General features: G+C 37.6%; 1 protein-coding gene across 1 annotated transcript in view; it reads left to right on the forward strand.

Annotated features, from left to right (window-relative positions):
* The window catches only part of LOC129703728 (solute carrier family 25 member 36), a 48,735-nt gene extending 34,223 nt beyond the window's left edge, over positions 1–14,512 (forward strand). The window contains exons 5-7 of the mRNA XM_055646417.1: positions 9,630–9,696; positions 10,856–11,145; positions 12,176–14,512. Coding sequence (XP_055502392.1) covers positions 9,630–9,696; positions 10,856–11,145; positions 12,176–12,369 — 551 coding nt within the window. The 3' untranslated portion in view covers positions 12,370–14,512. The remainder of the gene's footprint in view (positions 1–9,629; positions 9,697–10,855; positions 11,146–12,175) is intronic.
* The last annotated feature ends 4,569 nt before the right edge of the window (positions 14,513–19,081 follow it).

Genomic DNA, 19,081 nt, shown 5'->3' on the forward strand with positions numbered 1-19,081 from the left:
CAAGGCCACCAGCATAATCAAAGACTAGCCGGCCATGCCCTCATTTCCACTCTTCCATCAGGCAAGAGGTACACAAGTGCAAAAACACATACCTCCAGATTTGGGGACAGCTTCTTCCCAGCTGTTATCGGGCAACTGAACCATCCTACCAACAACAAAAGAGCAGTCCTAAGCAATTATCTACCTCATTGGAGACCCCTGGACTATCTGTGATTGGACTTTACTGGATTTTATCTTACACTAAACGTTATTCTTGTCATTCCCTTTATCATGCATCTGTACATTGTGGATCGTTCGATTGTAATCGTGTATTGTCTTTCTGCTGACTGGTTAGCACGCAACAAAAGCTTTTTGCTGTACATTGGCACACGTGAAAATAAACTAAACTCAAAAGATGTCCAGCTGGACAGAACCTGCTCTAGAAATTTCCTCGAAATATAAGATTCTCAACAAACTCATGGGAATCTTCAGTCTATGACTGACCAAAATACAGGAGCATCCAGGCTGGTCATGAGAAACTAAAATATCCTGGAACATGCAAAAGCCCAATAAAAATAGGAAAAAGACTGCACCATCTCCTATATCTGCTATAGAACTACCGTACAAGATCAGAAATGTATTTTCATTTCTATGCACCTTACAGATGCAATAACTGATCTTTTTTATTTCTTCCAATTATTCAGCACCCTTAGCACAATTTCTAGCTATGATACAGCTTTCTTTTTCATCAGATTTGATACATTGCGTACACTGCTTGGTTTCCGCTCCATCGGGGTGACTAAATATAATTTAGCTGGTCATTTTTAAGGAACAGCTTTATTCAGCTTGCTTCTGGTTGGCAGTTGTCATTTTCTCTTTCTATTCAATCCCTTCTCCATTCCCAGCCAATAAATTCCAGTAAAACTGAACAAAAAGGCTCTTGGAGCAAAAGTTCATCTTTTGGCGAGAAATGTTATGGCCTTTGAGCTCAAGAATTTTAGTCAATGATTGCTTTTACTGTTTACTCATCCCACAGGGTTGCCTCCTTTTGTGGGCTTTTTTTGCATTGTTACCATTCATTTTTTCTTTCAACCATCTATTTGATTTCTCCTGCTTTTGTCCTTTTCCACTTTCTCTCCCATAACCCTTTCTCTTTTCTCTGACCTGAAGCATAACTTCATTCCTCTGACAACAGATGACACCTGACTGGCCAAGTATTCAGTATATTTTGTTTGGATTGCACGATCCACAGTATTTTCCATTACAGCTTCAGTGTGCCCGGGTTGAGTTGAAAGAACAAACATTTCACTTTCAATTTGCATCCAGTGATGGGGTGTCTATACAGTTGGGCGATGTATTCCCCTTGTAGATAGACACAAAATGCTGGAGTAACTCAGCGGATCTCCACAGGCAGCATCTCTGGAGAAAGGAATGGGTAACATATCGGGTCAAGACCCCTCTCACTGACTGGGGAGACGAAAACTAGAGGTATGAAAAGGTACAAAGAACAAATGAAGGAAAGGTAAGAAAAGAACAAATCAAAGCCAGCAACGATGATCAATGAAAGGTAGACCCCACGACTAGGGTGGAGGAGGGATGGAGAGGGAATTAAATGAAATAAATCAATATTTATGCTGCTGGGTTGTAAGCTGCTTATCTTGACTATTGCAAAATTGCATCACTTTATTCTTCACAAATATGATTTACAGGCAAATTATTGGATAATATCTTGCATCCTGGGAAATTCCCTTCGCTTGTTCAAGACTTCAGAATGTCACAAAATAGGTGTTAGGAAAAAAGAATCGGTGTGGAAAGAAATGTTTTTATCCACTTATGTCTGTGGCATGGTGTTTATCAACGTTTATGAAATCGACGGCACTGCAAATATTTAACTCAATCCTGAATATTATTATCAATTATGTTGTTTTGCCAGGATTAACAGTTCACTAAAGAAATGCATATGTTCTGTAAAATGGATTAGTGCATGGAAATGGTGCCATTTTCTGTTCTATCAGCCTAAAATTCTTTGTTAATAATTTGGAAGAACATCTTGAAATCAAAAAATTGTGTTCACACTTTCATGTTGGAGATCAGGCTCAATGGATTCCTTGCACGAGGATCCGCCTTCAGGTTGGATGGCCATTGTTCTCCATAACGTTCTGGTTAGTTGATGATTTCACATGTGCCTTGCTGTATAGTTTTTATTAAGTGGTACGCTATTGTGGGGGTGGGGGGGAGAGAGGAACTGTAAAGTATATGAGACATTTTAATCAGTTCTTGTGTGGGATAGTAACATTGGCACCTCTATGTGAAATTTGTCAGAGGATTGGTTTGGAAAAACTGTTTAAAAAGAGATATTGTTATCACTTTTTGTAAAACCACTGTAGAAAATGCTAACCTTGTCATATATTGGGAACATAAAAATAATATTTTATAATTGCACATGGAAATTGCCATTATTTTAGACTTCAGTGGTCTCAATTTTCAAATTGTTTTATTGATCAGAATTCTTTTTATTTGATTGTGGCTGTGAATACTATTTCTTAGATTTTAATAATTGACCTATAAATGTTCTGAATTTCTGGCCATATTATGCAACAGTGGCACAATCCAGGAAGCTGGAAATTATTTTTAAAAGAAATTGTGATTATTGTAAAGTTAACCTTTATTCATAATGGCTGGAGATTCCACATGTCAGCTCCCGAGCATGGTTATACAAATTCCTCAACAGTGTCTTCAGCACAACCCCCTTAGCTGCTGATTCATTGACGTTTCTCCTGAATTGTGTTTGACGTGGGTGAAGTTGATGATTGTGCAACATTTCAATAAATTGAATAAAATCAAATAAATAAATTCAATAAATTGATTCTAATTCTGATTTCAATTCTATTCCCAGCTCATTGCGTGTGCCAACTTATAGTAAAACCAGGACAAATGTGGATGTGTGTACAAATGATGCTTGTCACTTGAGTACCAGTAATGATCTAAATAAAATCTTTAACCAGTGCGCTCAAAATGCATCACTATTCTTATTGCTGAAGCGCCAGGCCCACACCCATCCATCAACATCCTAAAGATCACAGTTGATCAGAAACTTAACTGGAGTCTCCATGTAAATTATGTGTTTAGAAGAGAAATAGATATTGTTGAAGCACCACTTGCTTTCCTACAGCCACGTGCCCATCAACAGCCCCTGGAAAGATGCCAGATTAGCTCAGGGATCAGCAGTAACTATAACAGGTGATCCTCCTGGAGTCTCCATGTAAATGAATATGACTGTCTTATGAAGAAAGACTGGATAATTGGATAGTTTGATTGAGAGGGGATCAGTAACTTACAAAATTCTTAAGGCTTTGGACTAGATGCATGGATTTTTCGATGTTGGCGAAGTCCAGGACAATCAAGAGGATAAGGGGGAAATACGATGAGGAGAACTTTTTCACACAGGATGGTGAATCTCACTCTCTGCCACAGAGGGTAGTTGAGGCCAGTTCATTGGCTATATTTAAGAGGGGGTTAGATGTGGCCCTTGTGGCTAAAGGGATCAGGGGGTATGGAGAGAAGGCAGGTACAGGATACTGAGTTGGATGATCAGCCATGATCATATTAAATGGCGGTGCAGGCTCGAAGGGCCGAATGGCCTACTCCTGCACCTAATTTCTATGTTTCTATGTCTGTTTCTATGAACACTCGGGGCACTGCAGTTGCAGTCTGCACCTCATGCAAAGTTCACCACAGCAACACGCCAATGTTTTATTTGTCCGTGCCTGTGTCCTGAGAATGGGGCTGTAGGCATGTGGCAATACCACCAGCCTCCTATTATAGACCATCTTAATTTGGAAGTGTATCGCTGTTTCTTTATTATCAATAAATCAAAATTTCTGAGCTTGTATTTTTATCTTGCTTCATGCGAGTGGGTAATAGAACATGGAACACACAACAGTGCATCACACGAACAAGTCCTTTGGCCCACTATGTCTGTGCCACACCTGATGCCAGGTTAAACTAATCTCCTCTGCCTGCACATGATCCATATCCCTCCATTCCCTGTATATCCATGTGCTTATCCAAAAGCCTCTTAAAGCCACTCATAGTTGCCTTCAGCACCATCCCTGGCAATGTGTTCCAGACACCCACCACTCTGTATAATTAAAAAAAAATCTCCATCTCATTTAAACGTTGTCCTCTTCATCTTAAAGTTAGGCCTTCTATTCTTTGACATATCCACCCTGGGAGAAAAAATCTGGCAGTCCATGCTTCTCATGTTTGTATATATTTCTACCAAGTCTTCCTTTAGCTTTCAGTGTTCCTGAAAAACTAATCCAAGTTTGTCCAACCTTTCCTTATAGCTGATAATCCAGTCAACATTCTGTTAAACCGCTTCTGCACCTTCTCTGTGAGAGATTGTTAAAATATGTACAAATAAGTGGGAAGCGCCTTCCCCTCCTTGTTTGTGACAGTCACAAAGCTTCGTGTGCTGCATTAGAATTTTGTTTAAATTGTGCTTGGATGCGCACAGCGCTTAAGTTGCGGATGGTGACAGTTATTCATATCTTGCTGGGTTTATGATAACACCAGCTAAATGACCAACCTTAAATATTAGTACCTTAATGAATATGAAATTGAGATTATGCTGCTAGAACTATTTATGTGCTTTGTTTCTATTTCTAGGTTGATCAAATGTATCTGTCTATCAAAAAATACTGTAATTCAATTAAGTAGGTTTTGTTTGCCATCAATTTTTTGAAAATTGTCATTAATATTTTATTGCTCTTCAGTTTATTGGATTTTTTTTTAACTTTCCTGTTCTGAATATGATGCTCACTCAGGTGAACAACCCTCTGATAGCTTATGGAAGCGGGTATTCTTGATATGAACCTACAGCGAGGGGTTGTTTGAAACTGGGTATCGCTAAGAAACCTAATTTTACTGATATCCGACATGAAAATGAGGGTTTTTTAATTAGCCTCCAAAAAGAGGCGACTATTGCTACACCTTTGTTCCACGAGTCAACTAATGAGAGACCAGAAGGTAATGTTTGTTATTAGGGTACACAAAAATGCTGGAGAAACTCAGCGGGTGCAGCAGCATCTATGGAGCAAAGGAAATGGGTGACGTTTCGGGCCAAAACCCTTCTTCAGACTGTTATTAGCCTGGGGGAATCAAACATGAAAAAAAATCAATGTAGGGATGGCTGGAAAACTAAAATATTGGGGATAATTCATAGCAGTGTTTTGTTTATTAGTGAGCACAACTATCTAGGAAAAGATGCAATGTTTGACTAAGAAATAAAAGCATAGGAGAATAATTCTAGTTGTGATTTGCAATTATGCTTGCCTTTTCTGTTTCTTTTTGACTCCAAATTCTTCTTGCCTCAAACTGACAAAATGTTTTTCTTGGATGGCATAAAAACTGTAATATGACTCTTTTGATGTTTATTGATCTAAAACAATCACAAACTATATGGTAGTGCTATACATCTGTAACAAGCGAAGAAGAAAATATTCAAGGCTATAAAAGATTTGTCTCTCCTTCAAGATCCATTGTGTAGAACTTAAAAATTAGGTGCTTTAATATATATCCTAACCTTTAAACCTTTGTCAGTGCATATTTGCTATATTCTCATGACAAAACAAGGTTAGCATTTTTATGCATTTCAAAACATTGTTATCAAACTCTTTATTTGTTGGACTGATGGTTATGATTTTGTATGATTACTTTGCAGTTTAAATTTCTGCGCTCTGCTGCAAATCGCAAAACTTCAGTACTACAGTGTTTAAGTACAAGCTTTCTCATTATCTCCTCTACAGTGGTTCAAAGGGGGGGGGGGGGAATCTCAACTTGAATGAGACTTGCTTTTAATTAATTGAGTTCTACCAAAAGGTATAGTATTGCAAGTTCATCTGTCAGGGTCACCTTTGTGAGATGCAGAGAGACTCTATCTATTTTAGGCGTATAGTCTCCTGAAAAGGGTGAATCTTTTCATCTCGTGCTTCAGATCAGGTTTTTTTTAATAATCGCTAAGCAGAAATTTTAAAAAAACAGATTTAATTACTGGAATACGATCTGATCACTAAGTGCAACCTATATTGTATCTGCACACTGCAATCCAAATACTAAGACCATTTGTCATTTCAAAATGCACCACATTGTTTTAAATTGATATCCTGTGTGTGTTTTTTGTTGACCAACATTGTACTTTTCACCCAGTGTTCAATTCTCAAGCTAGAAATGGATGGGGGTAAGTGGGGGAGCTGGCCTCTCTGCTGCATTACTTAAAAATTAAATTCATAAGAAACCACTTACACCAGTCTCATAATAAACCTGACCTCATTAATGCCAAAGATTGGTATGTGATTCCACCTCAACTCTTTTTGCTGTCATCTGAAATGATGTGGTAAATCTGTATATTAAGTCATTCCAAGAAGCAACATTTTCAGCATCCCACCCTAGTGGAAGGGCACATAAGATCATTGTGAGGGCAGTTGGGGGGGGGTGAAAATTACTGGTCTTGCCAAGGATGAGTTTTAGAAAGATGTGATTGTTCATATTATAACACCATTTTAGTTGCTAAGTTTGTGCAGTGTATTAAAGGGCAGCACTGTGGTGTAGCGGAGACCTGGATTCAATCCTGACTACAGGTGCTGCATATACGGAGTTTGTACTTTCATCCTGCAACCCCCGTGGGTTTTCTCTGGGTGCTCCGGTTTCTTCCCACACTCTAAAGACATGCAGGTTTGTAGGTTAATTGGCTTCGGTTAAAAATGTGTAAAATTGGCTCCAATGTGTAGGATAGTATTAGTGTACGGGGCTGATCGGTGGTCAGCATGAACTAAAGTAACATGTAAATTTAGGTGGAATGTGTAAAACATTGTTCATAGCGGGTTTGGACTCTGAACAGGAGTTTGGTGATTATACCATTAGACTGACATGTTCTACATACTTAGTAAAAACGATGAAGGTAGGGCAGTGGATGTTATCTGCGTGGATTTCAGTAAGGCATTTTATAAAGTCCCTAATGATTGGCTGATCTAGAACATTAAGATGCATAAGATCCATTGTGACTTCATCATGTGGGTTTAGGACTGGCTTGCTCATTGAAGGCAAAGAGTTGTGATGCAAGGGTATTATTTTGGCTGGACTCTAACTTGGATGTCGATTAATTGGTTAGTAAGTTTTCAGATGACACCAAAAATTGCTGGATATACAGGAAGGCTGTCTAAGTCTACAGTGGGATATAGATAAGCTATAGAAATTAGTGAAAGACTTTAATCCATGCAAGATGTGAGATGGTGTTCTTTAGGAGGTCAAATGTTGGGGGGAAATATATAGTTATTGGCAAGACCCTTAACATCCGCATTGATGTATGGAGATATCTTATGGTCCAAATCCACAGCTTCCTTAAAGTGGCACGCAAGTAGTTAGAGTGGTAAAGCAGGTGTATGGTATGCTTGCCTTCATCGGTCAGGGCATGGGAAAGAAGTCGCTGTATGGCTTTATAGGACTTTGGCTCTGCCACAATTGGAATGTTGTGCCGTTCTGGTCGCCTCTATTACAGGAAGGAGATGGAGGCTTTGGAGAAGAGGCATACCAGAATGCTGCCTGGATTAAGGTGCATTAGCAATAAGGAAAGGTTGGACAAATGTGAATTGTATTCTCCAGAGTTTTGAAGGAAGATCTGATGGGTAAGATTGAGACCCGTTGTTAGAGTAAACAGTCAGCATTTTTTTTTCCCCCAGGGTGGAAATGTCAAAAATTAGAGGGGACAGATTTAAAGGAGATGTATCTGGCAATTTTTTTTCCAGAGGGTGGTGAGTAACTGGAAAGTGTTGCCAGGGGTGGTGCCTGAGGCAGATACTATAGTGGTATTTAAGAGTCTTTTAGATAGACACATGGATATGCGGGGAAACTGAGGGGTTTGGATCATTAGCCTGTAGAGGAGATTAATTTAACTTGCCGTCACATCTGGCATGGGCATTATGGGTCGTAGGACCTGTTCCTGGGCTGTACTGTTCCATGTCCTAGAAGTGCTCAAGCTACACATCCTTGTTGTGACAGCATTCTACCTTATTTCCCTTATCATGAATAGGCCATGTGCGCTTTTGACAACAGCAGCATTTCAGCCATGATTTGAGGAATGAAACAACTAAAAGCTAATGCTATTCTAGTTTGGAAGTTAAAACCTCAGAATTGATTTGTAGACAGAAGTTCAAACTGACCCTAAAATAATTTTTGGAAAGCCATTCTTTATTAATGTGCTACAATTTGTGAAACTTAAGTAAATACTATAAAAATGTAATGGGCCTTGTAACACACAAAATCAAAAAGATCTTGTGTTTTCACAAAGTGTTTTTCAATTTTTTTAAATTATGTCCAATGCATTGTGCATTCATTACCCCAAAGTTCATTTGTAGGTGAACATTTTTTGAGGTTAGATGATTGTAGATGTCTAGAATAAAGTTGTTAAAAGTAGGATGGAACATGTCCACTTAAATCCTCATGAAGGTTTTATTTTATTGCCACTCATTTGCATGAGTGACTAACGCAGTTGAAGTATGTTTGGCACCAGCAAGCAGCCCTCTTTGCACTCGCACACGCATGTGCACACGTTCACGCTGGCACTTCTCTCCATTCCACAGGGTGTTGTCTCATGCTGGTTCCACAGATGTCAACACTCCTGGCACCTTGTCCAACTGACTGTGAGCCAACATGTGTGAGCCTACACTGGGAGTGTCATTAGGTTATTTGTACCATGGGTGACATTGTAGTTGAGCCTTTTTTTTCCAAATCCTCGCCCAACATACATGCAACTCTCGCTTTCTAACAGGATCAGTGGCAGGAGAATTGCCTAACTTATATTAACCTGGGGAAAGTTAAGTCCGTTGACTGCCATTCAGGCAGGGAACAACTAGCATGACAAAATCCAAGGATCAAACCTGGAGGCGCCTTGTTCCCCGTAGTTCAGTTGCACACAGGTTGGTGGCCTTTTATCTATTCAGATATCAGAGGAGCTTACCAACAGTTTTTTTTCAATTGGATGTGAAATTAGAATTCAACGTTCATGTAAATAAAAGTTGCCTTGGATGACTTATTTAGTTTCCAGCTTAATGTTTCCCAGATTCTGAAAGAACAATTGTACCGTTAGGTATATTCATCAACTGCGGTCTTTTTATTTAATGTTGAAGTCTGTGGCACGGTCACCTATAAACTGAAGAAAGATATTAACCAGTTAATAACCTTTAAGTCTCAAGAGTTGTTTTGATCACCATTGATAGTGAAATTCATGAAAATGGTGACCAAAATAATTCTTACTCTGCCATAGCTATTTATTTTTCATCAAAACTTTGTCTATTATGAGTATTCCAACTATGAGAGATGGTGCTATAGCAGATACAATTTGATTAAACAGTGGACCTACTTGTGCACCCATTTCTGTTTTATAATGTCAACTGTACTTGATTTGTTATTTCAGCAAAATGAGGATATTTGCCAGTTTGAAAAAAAATAAACAATTACAAGCTAAAATTGCTAATGCTGATGTTATTTGCAGTAGATATTAAAATGTGCATTTGCTCTAGCACATCATTAAAACCATCTCGTGTGTTCGATGTTCAAAGGCATTATTATCAGTATGTGTTGTTTCTTCCCAGGCTTTACTGCTATTACTGCCACCAATCCCATCTGGCTAATAAAGACACGCTTGCAACTGGAAGCACGGTGAGTAGGTCTTGTTTAATTTCGTTGTTATGATATGGTATTGTATGGAAACGAGCAATGAGCTAATTGTTTATTTGAGATAAATGCAGCAAATAACACGGTGATTGCAAATAAGATTATTTTCTAAAATGTGAATAGCTTGCTGTTTAAACCTGTATGAACCGCGTCCACAATCATTGCCACAGGCGGCTGTGGAGGCCAGGTCAGTAGATATCTTTAAGGTGGAGACTGACAGATTCTTGATTAGTAAGAGTGTTGCGTTTCTGGCGAGAAGGCAGGAGAATGGGGTTCAGAAAGAAAGATGGATCAGCCATGATTGAATGGCAGTGTCGACCTGATGGGCCAAATAGCCTATTTCTGCTCCTATAACTTACACATCTAATGTACACTATTATGCTGTAATAATTTTTATTTTTTAAACAAATGTTTCTAATTCAACCGTAACTTTTAATTTTTAAATCCCGAAAGACTAGATCTTTTATAATTGAGTGTTTGAATAAACTATTACCATGTCAAATAACCCAGACAGAAATGTTACCCCTCCCTTGAAGTTAATAGCTAATAAGGCACCCAGAGAGTTGTGAATCTGTGGAATTCTGCCACAGAAGGCAGTGGAGGCCATGGCATTCACTGGATGTTTTCAAGAGAGTTAGATTTAGGTCTTGAGACTAAGGAAATCTAGGGATATGGGGGGAAAAAAGCCAGAACGGGGTACTGATTTTGGTTGATCAGCTATGATCATATTGAATGGCCTACTCCTGCAGCTATATTCTATGTTTCTGATGCCCTTTTTCAGGATTAGGATATCGCCACAATTTTACTTTGCCTTTAGAGCAAAGACAAGTAAAACAGCTGACTCGGTCCATAGCAGGACTGGTATGATTTTGTTTAGTCATATGAAAATGGTGTTTTCACTGTCATCACTTAAACACTTAATACATTGAAATGGATCTTTCATTTTGCAGTTTGTTGTGTTATGTTTTGAGTGTTGAGGATACGCTTTTGGTTTGTTTTGGAATGGTACAAGACCAGTTGAAGAATTAACATCTATCTGTAGTTGTAATTCATGTTCTCTTATGTGAGAATTGAGCAGTTAGAGTTACATTTCGAAATGGTGTACGTAAATTGTTCGTTAAAAATGTTTTTGTTTTTTTTGCAGAAGCCGAGGTGAAACACAGATGAGTGCTTTTGAATGTGTGAGAAGAGTATATCGCTCTGATGGTATTAGAGGCTTCTATAGAGGAATGTCGGCTTCCTACGCAGGCATCTCTGAGACTGTCATTCATTTTGTAATTTATGAAAGCATAAAGCAAAGACTGATGCAATCCAAGACATCTTCAAATATGGATCCCGAGGAAGATTCTGTAAAATATGCTTCTGACTTTATAGCCTTGATGCTAGCTGCTGCAACATCTAAAACGTGTGCCACCAGTATAGCATATCCACACGGTACGTACCGGCTGTGCACATATATACTTTTTAAGTTCATGGCTGATTTGATTGTCATTGAACTCTGCATCTTATTTGCATTAGCTTTTCACTGCATCACTTAACCGGAATTAGCCTGATTGGGTTTAAAAATATTCAAAGACTTGGGTAGGGATGAACTGAAGATGCTGGTTCAAACAGAAGATTGACAGAAAAAGCTGGAGTAACTCAGTGGGACAGGTAGCATCTCTGCAGAGAAGTAATGGGTGACATTTCGGGTCGAGACCCTTCTTCAGACACTTGGCATCTGGAGAGAAAATATCCCCTCATCTCTGACTTCAATGTAGAACCACTTCATTATAAACAAAGACCCTCCTTGTCGTAGGATGTCTACAAGAAAGGTATCCTCTCCTAATCTATCCTGTCGAGATCCCGCGGGATCATTTGCAATACAATTACATCCCCTCCTACTCGTCTAAACTCCCAGCAGGTATGAGCCTAGGCTGTTAAACCATTTCCAACACTTGCCCATTCCAGCTGTCAATAGAGTAAACTCTCTGAACTGCCTTTGTTGCATCGATATATTTCCTTAAGTAGACATTTGTAAATGGCCGTGTCGTATTGATCTCATGCCAATACGACAGAAGAATAACCTATTTTTGCAGTCTTAAAGATAGCGGCTTCAGGGGATATGGAGAGAAGGCAGGAACGGGGTACTGATTGGGGATGATAACATTAAATGGCAGTGTTGGCTCGAAGGGTCGAATGGCTTACTCCTGCACCTATTGTCTATTGTGTGCTGTTCCTGTAATATTAAATTATACCTCCCATTAACTTTTGTCTATATTTTGTAATGTTGGATTATTTAGAACTGATGAACTATATTATAAATAAAGAATTGTAATGGAAATCTTATTTCCAGCCCAAGCTACTAGAATGAAGTTGCAAAGTGCAACAATTCCGTGTGAAATGAATACTGGTAATACCATTGTGAACGTGTACAATTTTTAAATCATAATTTAACCAACTATATATCTTTTTTTTAAAACAGAGGTCATACGAACTAGACTACGAGAAGAAGGAACAAAATACAGATCGTTTTTTCAGACATTTTCGTTAGTAATATCTGAAGAAGGCTACAGATCACTTTATCGTGGTCTCATTACCCATCTGGTCAGACAGATACCAAACACTGCTATCATGATGGCCACCTATGAACTGGTGGTTTACCTTCTCGATGGGTGAAGAAAATGTTGATTTATTGTGAAAAACCTTGAAGACCAAAGGATTTGACTGGACCAGAAACCCCAGATTAATGTAATGTTGAGAAAAATGAATCAATTGTGAAGATTTAAGCTGCTGTTAAGACGAAGAATGTCCAATTTGTGAAAAGAACTTGCTCTGATCAAGGAGCTGCCTGTAGTCATGGCAATGACATAAGCTAGAATCAGCACTTAATGGGGAACATTTAACAAATCTAAATATATTATCCTGTTATCTTTCATTATAATTTTTTTTTTATCACTGTGCTTTCAATTTTAAGAGATGTCAAGTATCTTTGTAATAAAAAATGTATTTTCAGCTATTTCACTTAACTGATAATACAAAACTCTTTTTAACATGCACACTTTCCCAATAATCACCCCAATAATAAACTATTGTGTTGAAATTTCGGAAATTTTCAAAATTAGCTCTTCCACAGAACAATTTCTAAAATGGAAACTTGCAAAGTGTTTTAATTTCATTCATTAATGAAGCCCGTTCTAGTCGTGTGTTTTGCAATTAATTTACAACATTTTGAATAAACCTAAAACTGCGTCAAGTGCATACTAGCATACGCATGTAAGAATTTATCTCGGAAAAATTGTGTTCTTGTCTTTTTCCTACATTAGATGCTGCACAATAACATTGTTGCTCTAAAACCCAACAATGCAGACATGTAATTGAACTTGATTTGCACCTTTTTTTGATGAATTCCAAATATTTCTATGATTTTTTTTCACTTGCCATGTAAGGTATGATTAATGGATGAAAAGCAAGATAATTAGGATTGATTTGTTTACTGTTCCCCTTAAACAGAAAATGTGCATACACTTATTGTGGGATACATCGGCTGTGTTAAGAATTGCTTCAAAGAAACATGTATAAGTATGATCACATTATGCTTATGATTGTCCAAACAGCCTATAGATGCTTACAAAAAACGATGCTAATGTTTGAAGAGGAAACAGAAATATGCAATACTCCACTACGTGTTACAAATCTGAATTTTATGCTGTAATAAGTGGCTTTGTCTTGAACATTTCTTCAAGTTCAAGCACTTTGTGGCCTTTATACCTTGTGGGTTTTGTTTTCCCTGATGGTTTCAATTCTTAAATCATCAAAATGGCTAATAGATCTTTCACAAGTCTGTTCAATTATAATGGTTTCTGTTCATGAAGTTTGTGCATTTTGCAGTACCAATTGCTTCTAGATCCATAACTGCGCTGTAATAATTTGTGTACTTTTTTTTAAAGTTTTGTTTCTATCGCCGCATATTCTCAAGTGTTTGCAACTTTCAGTTTTTACATTTGTTGAATCCTGATGAACAAATTGTTATATCCAAATTGTATTTTGCCTTGTTTTTCCCTCTAATTATATTATGGAACTTGGAAAAAGTGCTACGATCTCCCCCTTATTTCCATGTGCCACAACCTTGCTTACCCAAATTGTCATGCATGTACCAGATCCCGTTAAGTTGAGTAAACAGACACAAAACTTACCATTTTAATAGTTTAAGAAACGGAAAGATGATAATCTGGCTACTTCATAAAGATAATAGTTAGTTAATGACGGACGCGAGCACACAATTTGTTTACAATTAAGACATTTTTCAGTGCAACGGATGGAAGTCTGAATGCAGTTGTACCAGAGCAGAATAACTTAAAATAACTAGCAAGGCAGTATTAATGTGAATTTAAAATTTAGTTATCTGCACCTGTTTGCAATGGGGAAAATAAATTACCATCCGGAATCTCAAATACACAAGTTGAACTACCATACCTAGAGCATTACTACTTTTACATTTCTTCATTCATTTCTCATAACCGAGTGTCATAACCTGGTCTGCACTTGATGACGCGGCTTCAATCTTGTTTTAATTCTATAGCAATGCTTATAATTGTGATCACCAAAAGCTACAGTATATCTAAAATGAATATGCCGACTTAGACTGATGCTTTGCAAAGACTCTGCTGTTCAATTTCACATCTAAAATGTGTTTGATCCTTTTGCTTAGTGCATCTGTGGGTGCAAGTAAAGTATGTACATATTCTGTACAAAATCATTAAGTCTTCGTGTGCTTTGGATGCCTTTACATTGCAAAAGATTAAAATTGAATTAGAAAATTCTATCATGGCTTTATTGGTATGCATTGTACATGGTAGTCGTGCATGCCTTTTATAATACAGTATACTATCCTGTTGGTAATGAATTTAAACAGCTGCACAAAAATGCATTTATAAGTTCACATCCACATGCCTCTCATCCAATGATTTTTTTTCAGATCCTCCAGAATTTGTAAGGAAAAGGGATTTGTAAGGTCCAGGGGATTTGGACTTAGTGACTTATGGTGTGCATACAGTGTAAAGACTTCACCACGTCCAAGTGTTGAGTTTGAATTGTAGTAGTTTTATTTTAATGATGACCAAACTAAAAGGATGCCATGTCTGTTTACGGATAAATTTTTCTCCGTTTAGTTCATTGGGCAATTTTAAGATTTCGTCCCAATAGTTATGAACTTAAATGAAATTCATTGAACAATAAGAGTATCCCAAATTAAATCTGCAGGGTGAAATGTTATTTTGTATTTTTCTCAGTTCATCTGTGGAAGTTAAGAGGATTGGGGGGGGGGGGGGGGGGGGGGGGGGGGGGGGGGGGGAATAGTCCATCTATTCAAGTTCTGGTACAATTCAACTCAAAATGTGATCATAGAATGTGTTCGAATAATGCAGGTACATAACCAGTAGGAAAACACGAGGAAGGAAAAAGACTGCCTGGTACATTGATTGGAAACAGTCGTATTGCCAATAAACTTAACTTTTTCATTCTTTTTACTTTTTCTGCATAAAAGCCAGTGGACCCGAGCAGTATGCCCTCCTCACTCGTTTGAAAGAAGTGACACTTGCTGAAATAGTTCTAAAAATACTGTGCCCCCTCGGTCTTGCTGAAGTGCCCACTTTTGTCTCTATGCCAGTGAGTTTGTGTATTGTGGCCTGTGGCACTACCTGATGGCAAGAGCATAGAGGCATAGAAAATAGGTGCAGGAGTAGGCCATTCGGCCCATCGATCCAGCACCACCATTCAATATGATCCTGTCTGATCATCCAAAATCAGTACCCTGGTCCTGCTTTCTCATCATATCTCTTGATTTTGTTAATGTAGTCCTGTCTTCATCTGTGGTCTCCTTATATATTTCTGAGAGGTCGGCAATGGTCCCACCATTATGGTTGAGAAAGCCAGGATTTGTTAAGTATGAGCTTTCTTTGAAATTGAAAACATTTTCTCTATGGGATGATTACTAAGACTGGGCACAAAAACAAAAAAGATTTATGTTCTAAATAAATGTCTATTTTTAAAATAAAACTAACTGCATATATGTTTTCAGTTGTCTCAAGAGGATGAACAGATTTTTTTTTAAACCCTCTAATAATTTGTACTGATCAAATACTTAAATGAAGAATTTTGTCCTCGCTATTTTAAATATTAAAACTTTGAAATGAATTAAATAGGTATATTCATTGACCAAAGTTTTGTTTGTCAAGGAATTTCTAACATGGTGAATGTTGTTAAGTGTAAATTAGCATTTCCATTATTTACTGACATCTACCGTTTAAGCAAACCACTCATTTGACTTTTCCATCTTAAAACATGGATTCCGAGCTTATTTTCTTGAGTCATTTCTAAAAATGGTCAAAGTAAGGCACAAGACATGCAGAAGTGTGTACCTGCATTTATTTTATTTTTTTACAAATGTTTGACTCAAGTTGACTTATTCAAGTGGTGATGTATAAAGTAGATCTCTTGTTCAATCATACTTTTAATCCACTTTTGGTCAAATTAAGTTAAAATCTACTAACTATTCAAAGTAGAATCACAATTCTCATAAATTTTAAATTGGCTTTTTTTTTTTTTTTTTTTGGGGGGGGCAGTAACTGGATTGAATATGAGCTGTAGTTGAATGGTTCATCATAGGAAGGACAAGACTATTTGGGACCAAGTTCACTGAAGCATATTTCTAGTCAGCTAATCATAGCAGGGTGATGGATCAGTGTTTGTGCCATTAACAAGGTTCCAACTGAAGAGGGCGTGGAGCAGGTGAACAATGGGTTTGGTATAGTAACATTCGAACGAGGGAAAATGAGTGGAGGGTGCATAGTTTAATAGACGATGAGGATCGAAGGCCACAGCTCAAGCACCAGCAGAATCTTAAGACCTAAATTAATAGTGCATATGAATTAGTGCATATGGTTTGAATCTTTTGATTTTTCACATGGTTGTAACAGGCTTTGGTCATTCGGTTTCTAATATCGAAATGGACACAATGCATCAAGTAATTATATGCAATCCTTGAGCAAAAAATGGAACTGTTGACAGTTAATTTTCTTGGTAATACTTTGCAAGATGTATTTCTGGATGGTTCTGCTACATTTAACAATGTTTTGCAGTAGCAAACACTGGATGTCTGATCATGTGATTGTGGGCTATAAACACTTCAGTGCAATATTAAATGTCTATTTACTGTATTGGAAAAAATATCTTAAGTGACATTTTTGTGGAGTGAAACAGCTGTTTTAATTTCAAAACTGGGTTACTGTATTCATTAAAATGGTTGTGATGTGGACCTTCACATTTGTCAAAAATACGCAGTAATGAAATATTTTAATATATAAATAGCATATTGGCAGACATTGGTGGAAACAAAGAGTTTGATTTGGGCGTATGTTGCATTAGAAATGATTAAAAGATATCATAAATATCGATTGCTACAGTGGAAATATCTGGTACTCTATTTGAGGGAACTGCCTCACCTAAAAATACCATATTTTATGTTCATAGAATCCATTTACAAATGTGTGCACTTAATACTTATTCAGCAAAGGTTGGTTAAGTCAAATGAAACCATAACATTTTAATAACTGAGCTATCACTCCTTGTCCACATTCCCACCTTAGCTTCCAACCTTATATTTGGATATTTTTATTGTGTTTGATTTTACTACCAAATTCAAAAACGATAGGATCAGCTCTAAGCAAGATTTGCCATGTAGAAAAATTCTGCTTGAGCTGTGTACTCTAGATGAGAACAGATTTTCTAAAATCTAATATTTATACTTTATGTTTCTTAAACAATTGAATCTTGCAAACTGTGAATGGTCCATGTCCCAATATGTGTAGTTTTCACATTTGTATTATGAACCCCAATCAGTTCTCAATTGCATTTGTTTTTGGAGAGAGAAAATAGATTCCCAAACCCCTACATGCAAGCATTGCAAACGTTGATCGGTCAAGCTGTTACTCATTACGCATATCTTAACTTTGAAAGGCAGGAAACATTTCAGTGAGATATAATGGGGGGGGGGGGGGGGGGGAATTACTAATTTGATGCCAGGATTTGGTACACTACTGAACTGATTTGCAACTAATTTTCACTTTGCCTATATAGTTTAACAGTTAACTATTTTTGTGTGTATTTGTGAATGTTGTATGATGTCAATAAAATTGAAAATGGACACTAGGATTATTGTATTTGATTGAGTGTGATTTCAGTGTCCAAGGCGACATTCTCTCTTAAATGTCCTTGGCATCATAATATTCTAGCCTTTGTCATAAATTATATGCAAACCATATTTAAATATTACTATGAAAGATTTTGAATTGTGAACTAAATGCAAACTTTGAGTGTAGATGTGATTTGGAGTGGTTTTCAAGCCCAGTATCTTGTCACTTGCACAAGTTTGGGTTCAATGAACATCTTGCATGTAACAGCGTAGATTTGGACGTTGTCAAAAATCATTTTTGGTTAATTTTACAAGATATTCAAGACATCGTGTGCAATGGCAACATTTCTAACTATAAATTATTTAAATCGACTTTATAAAGGACAGGCATATTGGTTATATGTTTTCAATGCAGTTTGGAAGATTCTGTGACATCAGGTGCAATACTAAAGAGAGACAAGGAACCTGAGATACTGGAATCTTTAAGCAAAACGCAAAAAAAGTGCTGGACTCAATGAGTCAGGCCGCATCTGTGGAGAGAACGGACTCTTCTTTGGATGTGATTTTAAGTTGGATTACCAAAGAGATTCAAAGAATAGGACTACCATATATTTTGTTATTCATCTCAGTCAAAGCACCAAGTTAGACAAACTACTATCAACCAAAACCAGTGCTCGCTTAGGCCATCCCAGCGATCATGAAACTGAGTTTGTCGACCGCTCGCCATGGTGCTGCTGCCTGAGTTTTGAATCAATGGAAAGATCTTTGGGATGAGGTACCATAGAGTATCCATCAGATATAAAAATCGCCGATCTCCAAAGACCACTGATGTCGGAGACAAAGTAATTTTAAAGGCACTGATAGTATATTTCCTCCATTAAATTGTGATTATGTCTTGGATTTCTCAAAACACTGAAATTTACTTGAAACATAGAAACATAGAAATTAGGTGCAGGAGTAGGCCATTCGGCCCTTCGAGCCTGCACCGCCATTCAATATGATCATGGCTGATCATCCAACTCAGTATCCCGTACCTGCCTTCTCTCCATACCCCCTGATCCCCTTAGCTTTGAGTTTAGTTTATTGTCACATCATAAGGAGCATAAGGCCATTTGGCCCATCAAGTCTACTCCACCATTCAATCATGGCAGATCTATCTTTCCCTCCCAACCCCATTCTCCTGCCTTCTCCCTATAACCT

Source organism: Leucoraja erinacea, chromosome 14 (assembly GCF_028641065.1).
Source record: "Leucoraja erinacea ecotype New England chromosome 14, Leri_hhj_1, whole genome shotgun sequence".
Lineage (NCBI taxonomy): Eukaryota > Metazoa > Chordata > Chondrichthyes > Rajiformes > Rajidae > Leucoraja > Leucoraja erinaceus.